Here is an 18,135-nt window from a genome sequence, read left to right as displayed (position 1 = left end):
GAGTTTGGCATAGCTGCAGTGCTCTGGCCTTGCGATCATCAAGGCCTGTGCGCACAATAAGCGGTAGAGGGCGGCTGGCGCGTTCGGGCACACGTGTGATGCTTCCATGATTGATGGACATATTTTTCATTGCGCCCATCTTTGAGAACAGATGTGGAGTCTGGATAGTCGGTAGGCGGCGCATGAAGCCCACGAGACGAATTCATTAACGACATTGGGGCCTTACGACACACTCACCCGCCCCTCGCCTTGACAGGAAAGGCAGACATCGTGGGGAATCGAATTCCGCACCTCTGGTTTCCCAGACGCGCAATGGGTGTCAACCACTACGCTACCGATACCCTCTATTGCCACGACTTGAACCCCTTCTTTGTGCAAAACGAATGGCGGAGTGTTTACTCAGTTGGCCGCCGGCACGCCCTCGTCGCTAGACAAAGCCTGCTCATATAGTTGTCACGTCCGCGCGGTGCGCCCGCATCCATACCTCTTCGCAATGGTTGCTACAACAATCGTGTCGATATCGACGGAGCTCGGTTGCCAGGGACGCCATCTTTCGGCAGGAGTCGTCATCATGTGCTCGAAGCACGTGCGGTCCGTCAGTTGAAAGCGGCGAGCGGCGGGCGGCCGCGCCCGCCCACTGTGTGTTGTTGAGGCCGCTGCTGCAGGCTGGGCCGCATCCATGGTCTGCCGCCTAGTGTGGCGACACCAGGCGTCCGCAAATAACAAACATGACGATGAGTATCAAATCCAGTGATAGGACTGGCACCACCGACACTCAGCAAACGTGACCGAGCAGATGTATAGGAGCTCCTATTCCAAACCTCTAACTAATTCCCAACTTTCCTAAACCCCCAACGTGCCTTTGGATAAGGACAACTTGGAAAAAGCACCGTCTGGCCTGGCCGGGCATCCAGTCCTGATCCGGGCCTCCCCGAGGCTTGGCGAGCCTCCAGGGTCTTGATGGGGCCTCCTTTTGATCATCTGGGGAATCTTGTCGGCCATTGAGACCTAATGCTGGTCATCCTGTTATGAAACAGGTAATGTCTCCTATTAGCCTCAAGCGCGCCTCATCAGTTGGACGTGGTCTCTTTCGGTCATCTGTGGCTTCCTGTCAGCATGATGGGCGTCCTGAAATTTGGAGGGGAGCAAACAGGTACGTTTGCACTTCTGTGCCACTGCCGGCTGCAAAGAGGCCGGCTGCCTCCTCCTGCCCCCCCCCCCCCCCCACCTTTAAGGAGCCGCCCCTGCTCACGAGCAAGATCGTAACACAAACGCAACGTTAAAAAGTTAGCGTGGTACATACAGCTCCAATTCTAATTTGGGCAGATGCAGACCAGCAACGTCCTCAACAAAATGTAGTTCGCCGATAGCACATTCATAACGTAGATTTATGAGCACAAGCACACTGTGTTCGACCCATTTGTATCCACAAGTGACATTAAAGTTCACATCTTCGGTAGAAATAGGCACAAGCACACACAACCAACTGGAACAGGTCATCAATGGAATGGTGGCGTGCTGCCCATCATTCGCGATGTCTATTTGCTGGTGTCTGCAGCCGGCCAGCGCTATAACTGGGCCTCATTGCCGCACCCTGCACATAGCGCAAAACAAATTTATTGTCCATTAAAGTGTGCGGCGCGTGGCGAGGCCGCCAACAGCTACGCGGCGGCCAGCGGCGGGCTGAGTCACGGCCGCGCGGCAGCCGGCCATTAGCGTCCCGAACGGCACGGCGGCGCCGGTCCCGCCCTCGGCCGCCAACCATGCCTCTCCCCGCCGGCCAGCACGCCCGGCGGCGGCCCAGCTCTTGCGGCCGGTCACCGACAGATGGCGCGCGCGGATGCCGCCAACCAGCCCATCTGCAGCTGGTTGGTTTGCGTGACACATTTTGCGCTTATAATTATGGTGATAATCTAGAAAAAATACGTCTTGTTAGACACTTACTGATTGGAGATCCATTCCCTTTTTAAACTCCAGAACAAAGTAACTTTTTAGAACATATTCAAGTGCGTAGACAGAACGGTTTCCAATGAGTGCTGAGCTGGTACAATATGTTTCCTGGGTATTTCAAATTAAGGACCGCCTTGTGCAGCCGTGTTGCAGGTATACTTATTATATTTTTTGCTCATCTGACCGGTGCTAAAAGTGTAGATATAACATCAGAATATCTTACCCCGGACGTTCAGACATGTCCAACACTCTATCACTAAGTTCATGAGGGTCCAACATTTTAGTGACATACTCTCTGCTGTCTCAGCGGCCAAGCATCAAATTTGTTATATATAGTTTTCGGACTTGATTTCCTGAGATGAGACCCGCATTTTCGGCGTTCACCCGCCGACCAGTGTCATCGCCGGAAACAGGGCCGCGCATGGCAGTCTTACACGCTGGACTGCGTAGATATTACAAAAAAACACCTCAAATATGGCTTGAGAATTCTTATAGCACAGCACAGGTGTCGAGTTTTGTTCTTTATGAGGATCCTTCCAACCATGTTGAGTTGGCTCCCCTAATATTGACTTGCTCCCCTAATATTTTTGGCTGGAGCACTACAAAGTGTGCAGGCATATTTTAAAAAGTTCACCATCACACAAAGGCTATCTTATTGATTCTTTCTCCCGGTGGTGTTGTTGTGGAGGGTGCAGCCGGGTAACTTGACCCCTCAATTTCCACTTTTCTTGAATGAATTGAGACGTTGCGGTTCAACCATCTCATGTCTGACGTTTTGTTTAGTTTCGTCGTTCAAATGTAAGCCCAGACACATTTTCCCCCGCAACCTGAACATGATATTGACGCCACTGATTCACCGATGTTGTGGAGGCTCTTTCATGCCGGGCAACATTTGATCTTCCACCCACGGTGGGCTACCAGCCAACATTCTTGTCCTTAAGTTCAGACCTGAATCGCTTTGCTGTAAGGCCTCATGAAAAAAAACAGAACCCAATTACATTCTTTCGCCTTTGGCACGGCATCGTTGGTTCAGAATACAGATCCAGTTCAACCGGACACGAAAATTTTGCTGGTCTTAAGCTGATGTGCTGAACTTGATTGATTCCACTCCGTACCGCGAGCACTCAGACCCCATCATCTAATTATTTTAATGAATTTTCAACGGATCCATTTTGCCACCGACTCTTATCCTATTTAAAAGGCGCAAAGGGCTTTTACCGTGACATGCGGCGACGACACTGTCGGCCGCCCTGTAACGAGGATGACGCCATCAAGCCAACGGCAAAATGGCCCACTTACGGGCCATATGCGAACACGTTTCCCTGAAAGTCGAACCCGCCGTCATTCGTTCCCCCACATCGCGAGCATGGTCAATATAGCTTCAGCACTCCACCAAGGTTCGGCTTCGTCACGACGGCCAGTGTGTCTGCACGGCAACATACGTCCTGTTTGCGAGTGTTTGGCGCATTGCGACCAGCGGGCTGGCAGAAAGGTGATGTCTGTAAACTGCCCCTCATTGACCATGTTTGCAAAAAGATCACCTGTGACCTAGAAGGCAGTAACGCATAGTCCAACTCGGATAAGCGCATGACATCATTAATTGGAACATTGGTGTTGTTTTTGACATCCCTTACGCTTTTAGGGCCAATATTACGACATGTTTGAGCCTCATTTAGATCCTGTGATCAATGCGTTTTAAGATATTTAGCTGTGCTCTTTTGCCACTTCAGGAAACTCAACGATTCATGATTGAAGGGAGTGTTTCACATTTATATGGGGTTGTGAACTGAAATGGCCATCTAGAAGATCATTTGATGTAGTTCAGAGCCCTGCCATGCTGAAGACCTAAGCCATTGTTTCTGAGGTGCACGCCCGCGAAGATGTGCGGAGTACTTCGGGGATACTATTTCAAGGTCACCTATGCATCTATGACGCCATAATAATGCCATTCAATTCATGTCATGCAAATGGCTATGCAGCAATCAATGCTGAGAACAAGTATTGTCGAGTGGCTCATATCAAGCGTTCATGAGCACAATTTCCATATATAACGACCGTCAGTTGGCTCACAACCAATATGGTGCGAGATGCGATGATGAAATCAAACCATGACGTGTTGTGGAGCATACTTACTAGACAGAGAAATAGTGTTTTTTTTTCTTTTTTCCTTTTCCGCTTAAAAGTACACCATTGGTTATAAGTGAGCTTATTTCCATAATCAGGAGTCATCTATATCTGATGTTTGCTAACATATCTTCCAATGTGGAGCATCCCCTTGGAATCAAACTTTCAGACTGCAAGGGAGAAGTGCGTCGCCGTCTGCGGCAGATAATGATACCAAAAATATATGCGGTTAAGCTGCAAGGCTCTGCGGATATCCGGAGCTCGTTTGACTCGACTTGCATCAGCCAGATACGCAATCATTGTGGAGGCGCTGTCTGCATCTCAGCAAGCACGCCCTCGATGTTCGGGTGTCACTGGGAGGCGGACCGGCATGGCTCGGGACGGCTCGGGCGGGAGTGGGAGGCGGACCTGGACGGCTCGGGTGGGACTGGGAGGCGGACCGGGACGGCTCGGGTGGGACTGGGAGACGGACCGGGACGGCTCGGGCGGGAGTGGGAGGCGGACCTGGACGGCTCGGGTGGGACTGGGAGGCGGACCTGGACGGCTCGGGTGGGACTGGGAGGCGGACCGGGACGGCTCGGGCGGGGGAGTGGGAGGCGGGCCGGGACGGCTCGGGCGAGAGTGGGAGGCGGGCCGGGACGGCTCGGGCGGGAGTGGGAGGCGGACCGAGACGGCTCGGGCGGGAGTGGGAGCCGGACCGGGACGGCTCGGGCGGGAGTGGGAGGCGGGCCGGGGTGGCTCAGGTGGGTCTGGAAGGCGGGCATGGGGTTAGTCGGGGCGGAGATAACTTATTTTCTGAATTTGGACCGGTCAAATACCGGTGCAGCAACACAGATAACGATGCAAGGATGGTGTGCGAGGATTAGGGCAGGGTGGATGTTCAAGCCGGGGTATTCCAGGCTGACTTGTCGTCAGATGCGAACCTCGCACCTGGTCGATGAGCTGACCTGACATGACCTTACCTCAGGTGCGGACGCTGTTTGTGTCGGGTCTACCAATGGACGCCAAGCCCAGGGAACTGTATCTTCTCTTCCGAGAGTACGAGGTGAGAATGGCGAATGTAAAAAGCTGTTTACGCCGCTGAAGTTATTCCATTCCTTCTTTCCACGTTTGCATGGCAATTATCTATTATGTACATGTGCGTTGTGATTTGTTTAAGATTCGGCGACCCAAGGCCGTTTTCCCAGCGCATTTGTGAGTAAATTTGAACCATTTTTCTTAGCAATTCACTGCAATTGGTGAAACAAGGGAAGGGAGGCATAGTACGAAACGACTCTGGCGACGATGCAGAGCTTCCTTGGACTACAATACCTGGACGGGCCAGCTCTGGCGCCTTGCTTGAAAGGAATGCTTCCAACTAAGCTATCCATGCGATTGGCGTGATTGGCTTTTATCACTGATTCCTGTTGCATCACTTGTATCTTCTTTTCTCAGGGCTATGAGAGTTCCTTGCTCAAAGTCACGAGCAAAAACGGCAAAACGTCGTCACCAGTGGGGTTCGTCACCTTTAACACCAGGGATGAAGCGGAAACGGCGAAAAACAGGGCGCAGGTGCGTACGCGCGACGGCTTCCCGCGGTGACTCAAAGGGCTTCCCGGGACTGTTGAAACGGTCACTCAGGACTATTGGGATGGTCTGCCGAGACCTCTCAGACGGTCGCCCGGAGCTATTCAGACGGTCGTCCGGGACTACTCAGACGGTCGTCCGGGACTACTCAGACGGTCGCCCGGAAATGTTCAGGCGGTCGTCCGGTACTATCCAGACGGCCGCCTGTGACTACTCAGACGGTCGCCCGGGACTACTCAAACGGTCACTCGGGACTGCTCAGACGTTCGCCCGGAGCTTCTCAGACGGTCGCCCGGGGCCTTTCCGACGGTCACCCGGGACTGCTCGACGGTCGCTCGAAACTATTGTCTGTCGGCTGTCGCCCGCGACCACTCAGGGGACATCTCCAGGCTGACTAGCTGCATGCAAGCACTATAGCTGCATGCAAGCAAAGCTAGATTTAGTGAATGCAGTGCTTGCCCTCACTTGACAGATGCGTTTGACGGGACCCCGCGCCTTAACATGAACCACCATGACATTCACCATCACAAACGTGCGGATGTTGCGACTCCTGGCATGTGTCACTTTGCCCACGTGTAAACGCGCGCGAATATTGACCAACCGCGTGGCATGCTGACGCCCGCTGCCGTGTGCGGCACAGGGCGCCCGGTTCGACCCGGACCTGCCCCAGACCATCCGGCTGGAGTTCGCCAAGAGCAACACCAAAGTCAGCAAGCCCAAACAGCAGGTGTCGGCCGCAGCACCGCACCCCGCACTGATGCACCCAGCCTTCTCACCCGGACGTGAGTACCCGGCCTCAGACGCACCCGGCCCTCTCACCGGAGCGCCGCCCGTGCTCACGCGCAGCCGGCCCACTGGTGTCAGCGAGAGTGCAAGCGGTCCGAGTAGCCTGTTACCGTGCCCAAACCAGCCAAGCGCCAGAACATGCGTGAGTATCCATCTTGCACACCCTGCTTTCTCACCAGACATTGGGTACTCTCGAACAAATGCACGAGTAGCCTTCTGAGTAGGTTCTAGATGTGATGCTTCAAATTCTCCATGGCTAATCTGTCGCCATGTAAATACGACCGTTTCACGCATACTCATCATAGACGCACAGCAAATATATCCACCAGCGTTTGATACGAGCATTTCACCACAATAAGTTCAATTGACAATGAATGTCGCTGATGGTGACTGGCTTCAGACCTTCTGGACATGGATCACCGGTATAGCGTCGGTTGACCTTGTGCGCTCCGCAGCTTTGCATATTTGGGTGCAGTGCATATACTTTTGTTAGCCGCCTACAAATTCGGATTTGCATCTACGATTTTGTTGCCTTTTAAGCCATATTAAGTTATGAAAAGTGGGATATTTTTATCGCAATGGTATGTTCTTGATAGCAGCCATAGCTTATGTGAGAGCAAGCAGTACGTTGCATGGTAAGGGCAGCAAGTTTTCTTTTTTCTGCAGCGATGTTTTTGGCGGCCGCCGCTCAACCGTCCCCAACATCACCTCTTGATGTCCACAGACGTGGGCAGCTTCTACAGTCCCGGTGCCGACATCTGGCAGCCGCACCCGGCGCTGGCGTACGGCGCTGACGTGCCCGGCACCATGCAGCACCCGCAGCTACTGCACCCCGCCCTGCAAGCCACCCAGCTGCCGGTGAGAGTCCGACCCGGCCGGCTCAGGTCACAGAGACGGGGTCAGGTCACAGAGAGCGGCAAGGTCACAGAGACCAGCTCAGGTCATAGAGAGCGGGCGAAGTCACAGGGACAGGGCTGGGTCACAGAGAGCGGCAAGGTCACAGAGACCAGCTCAGGTCATAGAGAGCGGGCCAAGTCACAGAGGCAGGGCTGGGTCACAGAGAGCGGTTATGTCACAGAGACCAGCCCAGATCACAGAGGGCGGCTCAGGCCACAGAGACAGGGCTGGGTCACAGAAACCAGCTCAGGTAACAGAGAGCGGGCCAAGTCATAGAGACAGGGCTGGGTCACAGAGAGCGGCTAGGTCACAGAGACTAGCTCAGGTCACAGAGAGCGGCTCAGGCCACAGAGACAGAATCAGGTCACAGATACCAGCGCAGGTCACAGAGAGAGGGCCAAGTCACAGAGACAGAGCTGGGTCACAGAGAGTGGCTAGGTCACAGAGATCAGCTCAGGTCATAGAGAGCGGGCCAAGTCACAGAGACAGGGCTGGGTCAAAGAGACCGGCTCAGGTCACAGAGAGCGGCTCAGGTCACAGAGATAGAGTCAGGTCACAGAGAGCGGCTCAGGTCACAGAGCGGGTTAGGCCACACAGACAGGCGTGACTCTGGCATTTGCGGCTCCCTGACCGGCTTCGTTAGCAGATGGTAGCTATCAAAAGAGAGCCGAGAAGCCACATCAGTATCTGTGGCTTTCAGAGAAACCTGACATCTTTAAAGATGCAGTGGGTGCGTCATTAGGTGGGCGTGTTTGATTTCCGGGCACAGTGCCCTAGTTTAGTACCACAGAGCCCGATACTGTCCCCCAGAGCATCTGCTACCTGCAGTGTCCTAGTGCAGCACCACAGAGCCTGCTCCCCCTAGAGCAGCTGTTAGCTGCAGTTCCCTAGTGCAGCACCACAGTCTGCTCCCCCTAGAGCGGATGTTACCTGCAGTGCTCTAGTGTAGAATCACGGAACCTGCTTCCCCCTCCCCCCCCCCCCCTTAGAGCAGCTGTTATCTTGCAGTGCCCTAGTACAGCATCACAGAGCCTGCTCCCCCCCCCCCCCCTAGAGCAGCTGTTATCTGCAGTGCCCTAGTGCAGAATCACAGAGCCTGCTCCCTCCTAGAGCAGCTGTTACCTGCAGTGCCCTAGTGCAGCATCACAGAGTCTGCTCCCCCTAGAGCAGATGTTATCTGCAGTGCTCTAGTGCAGAATCACAGAACCTGCTCCCCCCCCCCCTAGAGCAGCTGTTATCTGCAGTGCCCTAGTGCAGCATCACAGAGCCTGCTCCCCCCCCCCCCCCCCCCGAGTAGAGCAGCTGTTACCTGCAGTGCCCTAGTGCAGAATCACAGAACCTGCTCCCTCTAGAGCATCTGTTATCTGCAGTGCCCTAGTTACATACAGAGGCTGTTCCCGCCCCCCTCCCCCCCCCCCTAGAGCAGCTATTGTCTGCAGTGCCCTAGTGCAGCATCACAGAGCCTGCTCCCGCCTAGAGCAGCTGTTATCTGCGGTGTCCTAGTGCAGCATCACAGAGCCTGCTCCCGCCTAGAGCAGCTGTTATCTGCGGTGTCCTAGTGCAGCATCACAGAGCCTGCTCCCGCCTAGAGCAGCTGTTATCTGCCGTGTCCTAGTGCAGCATCACAGGACCTGCTCCCCCTAGAGGAGCTGTTATCTGCAGTGCCCCAGTGCAGCATCACAGAGCCTGCTTCCCCTAGAGCAGCTGTTGTATGCAGTGCCCTCGTGCAGCATCACAGAGCCTGCTCTTCCTGGAGCAGCTGTTACCGGCAGTGCTCTAGTGTAACATCACAGAGCCTGCTCCCCCTAGAGGAGCTGTTATATGCAGTGCCCTAGTGCAGCACGGGGTCTCAAAGCGTCGTCGCTACATAGTCAAGACCCATAGCATTCTCCCCTGCGCGGCGTCCGAACCGAGTGGCCACGCGAGGACTCACAGCGCTCAGGGGCTGCTGGCCTATTGAGAACAAAACACCGCGCTTCGCACGGGCCGCCAGACCGAAATACGGTCATGTTTATTCATGCACGCAAGCGCCAACGCGAGTTGAAACGGAACACTGTATTGCTCTACACGAGTGGAGAGCTTTGTCATTAATGGACAAGCACGTTCGGCGGCTAGTACAACCCACCATGCGGCACTGCGGTCTGAGAAAGTATGCTAAGCCGACAAGGCTTTTATTAATAGGCGTGTTAAATGCTTTGTTAAACGGTGACCTTGTCGCTGTGACATTGTCATCGATAAGTGCATTCAACAATCGTGTAGGCGCTTCTCCGCCCCGTAGCTCAATCGGTCAGAGCGCTTACTCCTACCCCATCTGTGGCGGCTTGGGGAGGTTCGAGTCGCCACGCTGCTCGCTGTTTGCCTCCGGCTGGGATGGCCCGCGGCTGATGCCGGCGGCAGCTCAAGGTCAGATAAGGTCAGAGGGCGCGGCGCGCCGAGCCGTGCATGGCGGCGCCTTAAATTTTCGCTGCACAACTCTGCCGTTGAAATGGAAATTCACAATCGGATCGTGGGCCAGGGCTCACGCAATAAGTCGAGATCAGCACGCGCTGTGTTCCGGGAAATCCATTCAATAAAAGTGTTGGGGCTAAGTTTATCATGCAAATGTGAGCCGGAATCGAGTAGACGTATTGCACACTGACGGTATGTAAGAGCGTATGTCAACTCGACTAGATGGCCCTTAACTAGAGCGACAGATGAAATGAAGAACGACGCAGTGGAAAGAAATGTGCACAGAAGCACACTTCACCAATTAAAAGGTCAGAACATGATGAGGACACCCACAGGGTGAACTGAACTATGGAATTGTTCACTTTCTGGATTTCGTTTTTACTATGAGCGGTGAACTGAGTGAAATATGGGCGTTTGTTTAACTTGCAAAAATTAAGCACAGGCTTGTCGGCGTCATTTGACAAAGTCGCTCGTAGCTTGCGGTTCGGATCTGCGATTGGACCACTCAGTCAATTTGTCCTCACCTGAAGGATGGTTGGCTTTTCGTGTAGTCACAGCAACAATGGTAGATGGCACGGTTCGTCCCTTCATAACCCAGTCGTAACGATATTTTTGCAGGATGAGCCGCGAAATTGCTAGCAAGCAACTATATCTCATTGAACTTAACAGTACTTATGAGTGAAGCTAAAATGATAGAAAGATGAGAATTGAAGACGGGCTGGTGAAGGCTATACATTGAAACACATCCTGCCAGTCAGTGAGACGTTTTGAACTCAAAGTGACCGCCGCAATCGATGCGCCCTTAAAACTCAAATATCGTGGACGTTTGGATAGCAATGTTGAAAGCTGGCCACGTGGCAAGGTTTAAAGCATCTTTTGTAGCGCGGCAGAAGTGAGGTGATGACAAGCATTGGTATTACCATAGAGATTACACTAGAGCGCAAATGGGCGAAGCTGGTTGACTTGGGGTGCCCACGCGAAATAGCTTTATCAGTGCATCAGACGATTTTGTAAAATTAGGTTGTCGGTGCCATTAATCGGAACGATGAAACCGGAGCTGTTCTTTCAGTGCAGGCTGATGTGGGGCGCCATCCGAGCCATGACCATGTAAGAACAGTCTCCTGCTTCTGCAATAATTACCTAAAAATGGTGCAAAAAAGTAAACTTATGTTGGGGAAAGCGATCAGGATTTCGAATCAGGACGTGATGGTCATAGGCTTGGTCGAAACCTGATTGGGGGTAAGCGTGCCACCGTAAATCAAATGTTGAAGATATCATGCCTGTCTACAGCTTGGACAGCCTGCTTGGACAAGGCAAAAAGACATGTGTATTTCCTTTTCTCCCTTCCCCCTGTCTTTGCTCGGTGGCCATGTCGCAGGGGTGCATGGAAGGTCACATCAGTACATAGCAACGAAGGCTGGGCATGTCAGTAGGTGACCAGTGAAGCACTGGTGAAATGTTCTTCAATTAAAATGCTGGTCAGGTACTTTTCTGGTATTATCGGGCGCCACTAAGCTTGTAACACATTTGTTTCTTCCATAGCTTCATCAACTCAAGTAAAATGGGGAAATATATAGCAGTCGTGAGCAATGCATGCAACTGTGGTCAAATACCATCAAAGAGCATCAATCAACCTTGGCGCCCACGATAGCACGTGCTCCAGGTACCCTCCATTTCGTTCCACATGTGCAGCATCTCTTGAGCACATATGTCTCACAGTAGCGCGCGTATGGCAGCACTGGTAGTTCACTTGAGTTGAGCTAGCGCCTTCGGATTTTATGAACACAGCACATGAGCTAACCCCATATATCATAACATGGCGGCAAGATTGGGCTAGTGCACTGGCCAAAGTGGAGCTGGAAAAAATCAGCTCGAGGTAAAAAGGGCAAGCCCGTTCCTCAATTATAAGGTTGTGAAATGCATTTGCTAGGAACATTATTCACATAGATAAAACAATAGCAATAGCCTTATTCCGCGAAGAAAAAACAGAAGAATGGAGGTATAGATGCATTGATGTTTCGGCAACATGCCTCTATCGAAACAATAGCAGAAATGCTTTTGTTTCCATAAATATTTTGATGTTGTTTCAAGAAAGGCATGTTGCCGAAATATCAATGCATCTATATCTCCATTTTTATGTTTTTTTCTCCGAAAAATAAGGCTATTACTACCGCCTAATCTGAGTTTGTTTCTCCTGCTACTATTTACCCTTCTCTTGTCATGTCTAAATTTTGCGGCACCGAAATCGTTTTCATGAATTTAAATTTCATATGTAAATAAAATAAGTAGGAAGTGCGTGCTCAGACTTACACCTGTTTCAATCAATGTACTTCCTTTTATAGACAGCCCGTACATCAACACCGTGCAGGTCTCAAAGTCCTAAGTCCAGTCTTAAGTCTTAAGGCAGCTGCACCACCAGCAGCTGCCATAGAAACGCCCGACAGTCGATGGACGCGGCGACGCTGCCATGCGGCCCGACAACGGCCCGGCCGTTTTCGAGTCACCGGTATTCGGTGCGTTCTTCGCACGCGGCGGTCGATGCCGGCACGCCTGGTGGCCGCCGCCACCGTCCGGCACGCCCAGCTATATCGACCGGCCACCCCGCCGCAGGTGGACAGTGGACCTCGGGCCAGGCACCCACTGCGGCCCTGATGGCCGCCCCGACTCAGCCATCGAGCGGCTGCCTACGCTGCGTGTAGCACAAGGGCCCTGGACTCGGGTTTTCCAGGGTGGCTGGGCTACCAACTTTCGGAAAATTTGATATCCGGAATTAAACTGAAAGCATTAGTAGTAAAGGCGAGCTGGCGTTCTGAGTGTTGGCTGGAAACGAACTTATCAATAACTGGCTAGAATCCTCTTGAAAAAGGCACAATATTCATTGCGCATGCCCATTCTCCAGCATACAAATGCTTACTGTTCTTGGAAATTGTGAACGACTGTACTTGTTAGTTGTGCCTCCGACTGCTGCAGTCGTCGTGGAGCCCTGCGTGACCCCGCCGTGACCCGTCCCTTTGCTGGCAGGCGCAGCTGCAGCTGTCGTGGAGCCCTGCGTGACCCCACCGTGACCCGTCCCTTTGCTGGCAGGCGCAGCTGCAGCTGTCATGGAGCCCTGCGTGACCCCGCCGTGACCCGTCCCTTTGCTGGCAGGCGCAGCTGCAGCTGTCGTGGAGCCCTGCGTGACCCCGCCGTGACCCGTCCCTTTGCTGGCAGGCGCAGCTGCAGCTGTCGTGGAGCCCTGCGTGACCCCGCCGTGACCCGTCCCTTTGCTGGCAGGCGCAGCTGCAGCTGTCGTGGAGCCCTGCGTGACCCCGCTGTGACCCGTCCGTTTGCTGGCAGCCCGCAGCTGCAGCTGTCGTGGAGCCCTGCGTGACCCCGCCGTGACCCGTCCCTTTGCCTGGCAGGCGCATCTGCAGCTGTCGTGGAGCCCTGCTTGACCCCGCCGTGACCCGTCCCTTTGCCTGGCAGGCGCAGCTGCAGCTGTCGTGGAGCCCTGCGTGACCCCCGCCGTGACCCGTCCCTTTGCTGGCAGGCGCAGCTGCAGCTGTCGTGGAGCCCTGCGTGACCCCGCCGTGACCCGTCCCTTTGCCGGCAGGCGCAGCTGCAGCTGTCGTGGAGCCCTGCGTGACCCCGCCGTGACCCGTCCCTTTGCCGGCAGGCGCAGCTGCAGCTGTCGTGGAGTCCTGCGTGACCCCGCCGTGACCCGTCCCTTTGCCCGCAGACACAGCTGCAGCTGTCGGGCCTGAACACGATGGGCTCGCTGCCGCTGCTGTCTCACGGCGGCCTCGGCTCGCCCACCTCACTGGCCGGCAACACGCCCTGCTCCACGCTGTTCGTGGCCAACCTCGGCCAGACCATCACCGAGCAGGAGCTCAAGGAGGTGTTCGGCAGGTGAGACGCCGCCGGTTGGACAGCCGGGATCGGACGGCGGGGCAGAGTGGACGCCATGCTGCACTGGTGGAAGCTCACATTAGCGGAGGCTTGCCTGGAGGCGCTGGTCTTGGTCGGGCTGTGCTTCGAACCCGTGGTGTGACTCGGCATCCCCGGCTGTCAGTCGCACTAACTGCCAGCAAACTCACCGAGCAGCAGCCTCAAGAGCCGGCAAGCCTGCAGAGTAGCATCTCACTGGTTGCCAAACTTACCCAACATCCCGTTTCCCGGACAGATAATCCCACAGACACAACACAGCCCACATCGACATCTACGAGCCTGTGTTTCATTTCTAACTCAAATCCGCGTTTTTCACCTAAAAACATTGCCTCAGCTAAACAGCAGATGCTGCCGGGCCCACCGCTCGGCGTCAGCTGACTGGGGCGTCGAGAGGCGCTGGTGAGCGGGCTCACCCTACTAACTGGTGCAGTCCACCCGGCGCGAGCACCCAGCTGACGCACCCTGTCCTGTGCCGCTCACAGCTTGCCTGGGTTCACGCGGCTGCGCATGCTCACCAAGGGCGGCTCGCCCGTCTCGTTCGTCGAGTACCAGGACACAAACCACGCGGCCGTCGCCATGGCGATGCTGCAGGGCTTCGTGTTGTGCCCGGACCGAGGCGGCATTCGAATCGAGTACGCCAAGACCAAAATGGTGGACAACGGTGAGCAGCGGTCTGTGGCGTCCCATTTGCTGGGTTTTGACGAAGCTGTCTGGTTGAAATGGCAGATTGCAAACCAGCAGCATGAACAAAGGGCAGGCACATGGAGCGTGGCTGCTCTGTGTTTGAGTGCCCATTTGTCGTATGTCCGCCGATGCGCCGCGCGCACGGGTAACCCATCCTGAGTTGCTCACTTTAGTGAGGTATAGCAACATTATTCTATTGACCGTCCTTTGTAATAAATTATATTAATGGATATTTATTGTATATATATATATATATATATATATATATATATTCTTGTGTTGTAATCATAACAGGTCTTTGATACGGTGCACTAATACGACAGATTTCATTAACCGCCTCTGAAAACCTCTTGCCACCCCGCAGCCGTGGCATTGAGCAGCATCCTGTCAGAACGACGGCTGGATGCGTGCTCAGTTCGGTCGGCTGAGTGCTCCTCCATCACCACATCGTTCGGTTTCAGGGACCCAAGATTAAGGCTGACCAACATAGTGCTGCAGTGAGCGGGCGGCTGACGACGAATCTTCTCCGCCGACCCGAGGCTCCTCCTGGTGCCTCCGCTGGCCTGAGGCTCTTGTTGGTGCTCCTGCCGACCCGAGGCTCCCCCCGGCTCCCCTGCCGGCCTGAGGCTCCTCCTGGTGCAGAGGCCGGGCCGCCGTGTGCGTCCATCCGACCCACGGCTGCCGAACATCGACAGCTGCGGCTGCAGCTGCCGAACGCCGCCAGCCGCAGCTGCTGCGTCTGCTGCCGGCTGCGTCCGACTGTTAGTCTTTCAGGCGCCAGGCGGAGCCCTCAGCGTCTGCGCGGCCGTCGGCGGACCCCGACCGGGTCGGGCGCGGGCCGGACCGATTTCTGGCCTTGCATACACGCTAACATATCAATGCCGGCCTTGGACTACTATAGACCGATGCTCTGTAAAATTGTATTTTCTGTATGGGCGTTCGTTACAATGCCGTGTCGAACTTGAAACCACTGTTGATACGAATGAAGTGACGTTAGGTAAGCTTATAATGTGACTTCCATGTATTTCGCAATAACCCACAGATTAACTGGTAACCTGGTAGAGTTTTGAGTAGCTCGCAGCTAGGAAAAGTGCCTCAGAAAATAAGGGTGTAATAATTCAACGTTTTGGATTTCCACTGCACATCATACGGACTATCTCGTAGTTTCCCACCAAACCTCAAGCTGTTTCATTCCATGCTCCTCGATTTCGGAAAGTCAAAAACAGCGCATTCCCCGCCCTCCGGCGATGGAGAGCTTGCTGCCGCTTGCTAGCTGCTAGTGTTCCCGTCACCACATGCTGCTCTCTCGAAGAAGCCCAGCGCGTTTGATTTCCCCTCAACGCCAGCAGACCACACTCACATATCACTCCATGAGCCCATACTTATCGAAGCCTTAAAGCTGTCCGCTTGGAGCTGCAGTACTGGGACCCATTGGTCGCACGTCCTCTCTGGTCCGTGCGCGTCGGCTGCGCTCGCTCGCGACGCAGCCCACCCAGAGTGCCGCCTGCCCCGCCGGAGCAGGAACTGGCCGGGCCAGACGTCTGGTCCGGCAGCGGCGCCGTGGCTGGCAGCGGAGGGCCGGCGGGACGGCGACCTGCCGGTCCCGCCGACTCGTCTCCGGTCACCGGGCCGTCCCGCGTCCTGATTCCGTCCACAGTAGCTGCAGGGCGCGGCCGGCGCGGCGCGCGCTCGTCGGCCGACCACAGACGTTTGTGATATGGGGAGGCGCGGCCGGTGTGAGACGCCGCACGCAGTCAGCCGGCCGCGGGCGGCATCGACCGCGACGCAAAGGTCAGACGTGCGGCGCGAGACCGGCCGGCCAGCATCGATCGGCGCGCCGGCATCAGACACATTACCGATGGACGCCGAGCGTTGCCTTAAAACTTGATATCTTCGGCTGGTAGGTATCTGCAAGGCCCGTATGTGGATAGTGTTTGTAATTGCCAGCCGAGTGGTCCGCGTGCTTCGCTGGGACGGCGATGACAGCGCGGCCATGTAATATTAAATTGTAGGTACGTTCCCTTTGTACCTTACGGAAACCCAACATATCAGTCGTCTCCCTCCGAGGTAGCTAGACGGGTGCAGACCTTGATGGAAGCCGTGTGCGCTTGCGTTGCGTCTGCGGGTGGATTTCGAATCTCATGCGGAAATCTCGGCGGATGTGCGCGCTCGCGAGGTGCTCCGTTTGGGGCAACACGCAGCGATAATGAGCGATGCGCGCTACGCTCCGAGGCTTTTGATAGTCCTGCTCATTGATCAACACTGAATAGAGGCCTTCACTTGGGAAATTCATGCATATCAACCTGCCTGTCCCATCGATGCAAGGACGTGCTGCGAGCGATCTTGTGTGTCTGTGTGTGCTTGTGTGTCTGCTTGCTTGTGTGTGCGTGTGTGCGTTGTGCACACGCCTTCGGGAGTATGTGAAGCATTCCAAACCTTTCATTTGGCGCTGGTTTGCAATTCAACGCTGCTTGCAGTAAGCTTTGAGCATTCCAACCTTTCAAAAGGCGATACCTTCATGTACATTACCTAGTAGACTAGTGCGGAGTTCATCGCAAGTGCATCGCAAGTAAGGATCCTCCTGTTAAACCAGTTAACTAGAGGCTCGCGCGCACCGCTGAGTTTGCCATGTAAATAGGTAGTGGGTGTCGACTTGAAGTAAGACGTTATTATTCTGAGTGAGAGGTCTCAGAAGGCTGCATCCCAAAGAGTTTAAGTTGATAGTCACTGGGCGCTACACATCTGTAATGCGACGAGTGCGAGTACTTCACTTGTTGAGACACGGCAATGACACGCTGTTATGGTGCACCGCATCCATTTTATTTGCTTTCGTAGGTGAAGTAGCAGATGATATTATCAATATCCCGAAGTAGCAGCCCATATATGACCCGGCGTGTTCCAAACATTTGACGCCTGTGCCCCACCCCGCCCCTGTGACTGCCAACAGCCACAGTCGTCCCAGCAGTATGACTCTGGTGGCTCCGCAGGCTCTGGAGGTGGCCGCCAGAGTAGGCGTTCCAGCTCGGAGTGTGTTCTACACTCGCTACCTCCCGTGAAACAGCACTGATGCCTCGAGCACTAGCGAACTATTCTCGAACCAATTTTAATATTTTCTTTTGATTCGTTAAAAAACATATTTTCATGCCTTTGGGTCTTGCATACTTGATGTCCCGATCCTGCAAACATGCGCTAAGTGATCAAGACATGTCTTTAATTGCGTCACGGTGTTGAGACCAGCTGCGTTGTGATTAGATCGATATAAGTTACGCTTCGATATCACAAATATTCCATTTGTTTCTCTCCACGTGAAAACGTAATTTGACATGTCATAGTACCTTAGCCTAGTCAATGATTGTCGGCATGTTTGACCTAGTTTTGTAATAGGGTTCAAGATGGTGTGAAAGGCGGCTAAATACACATTGTTGTACCAACATGTTTTAGCAATCAATTGTCAAAACGCACACGAAAGGAAGGATGCCGTTTCGTCGATCACTTGGCATAAACATGAACGTCGTCCAGAGGAGCGGCGCATCCAACATGCTGCTGGTTTCGTCGAAAGTCGAGAGAAATACGGGAGTGAAAGACTCCGTCCGACGAATGCAAGAAAGGATTGCTCGGAAGAAATGCGCTTTCAGAGCTGTCCGTCATATGTCATGACTGCCGTGATGACTGATGATGTCATTGACTGATGGTCGCCGTCTTCTGCGACGTGATTCATTGGTTGCCTGGAACACAAACCACTGAGTGTGTCAT

The 18,135-nt window shown here is 54.1% G+C and overlaps 1 protein-coding gene across 1 annotated transcript in view; it reads left to right on the top strand.

The window, feature by feature from the left end:
• The window catches only part of LOC119101180 (protein couch potato), a 37,986-nt gene extending 20,171 nt beyond the window's left edge, over window positions 1-17,815 (top strand). Inside the window, exons 2-8 of the mRNA XM_037224459.1 lie at window positions 5,042-5,119; window positions 5,509-5,625; window positions 6,281-6,422; window positions 7,151-7,284; window positions 13,490-13,659; window positions 14,181-14,359; window positions 14,844-17,815. Of these exons, the coding sequence (XP_037080354.1) occupies window positions 5,042-5,119; window positions 5,509-5,625; window positions 6,281-6,422; window positions 7,151-7,284; window positions 13,490-13,659; window positions 14,181-14,359; window positions 14,844-14,857 (834 nt within the window). The 3' untranslated portion in view covers window positions 14,858-17,815. The remainder of the gene's footprint in view (window positions 1-5,041; window positions 5,120-5,508; window positions 5,626-6,280; window positions 6,423-7,150; window positions 7,285-13,489; window positions 13,660-14,180; window positions 14,360-14,843) is intronic.
• Window positions 17,816-18,135: the final 320 nt, after the last annotated feature.

This window comes from Pollicipes pollicipes, unplaced genomic scaffold, assembly GCF_011947565.3.
Source record: "Pollicipes pollicipes isolate AB1234 unplaced genomic scaffold, Ppol_2.1 Scaffold_4881;HRSCAF=5763_pilon_pilon_pilon, whole genome shotgun sequence".
Classification (NCBI taxonomy): Eukaryota; Metazoa; Arthropoda; class Thecostraca; order Pollicipedomorpha; family Pollicipedidae; genus Pollicipes; species Pollicipes pollicipes.
Note: the sequence above shows the minus strand (reverse complement) of the source record. Positions and strands in the feature narration are given on the sequence as shown.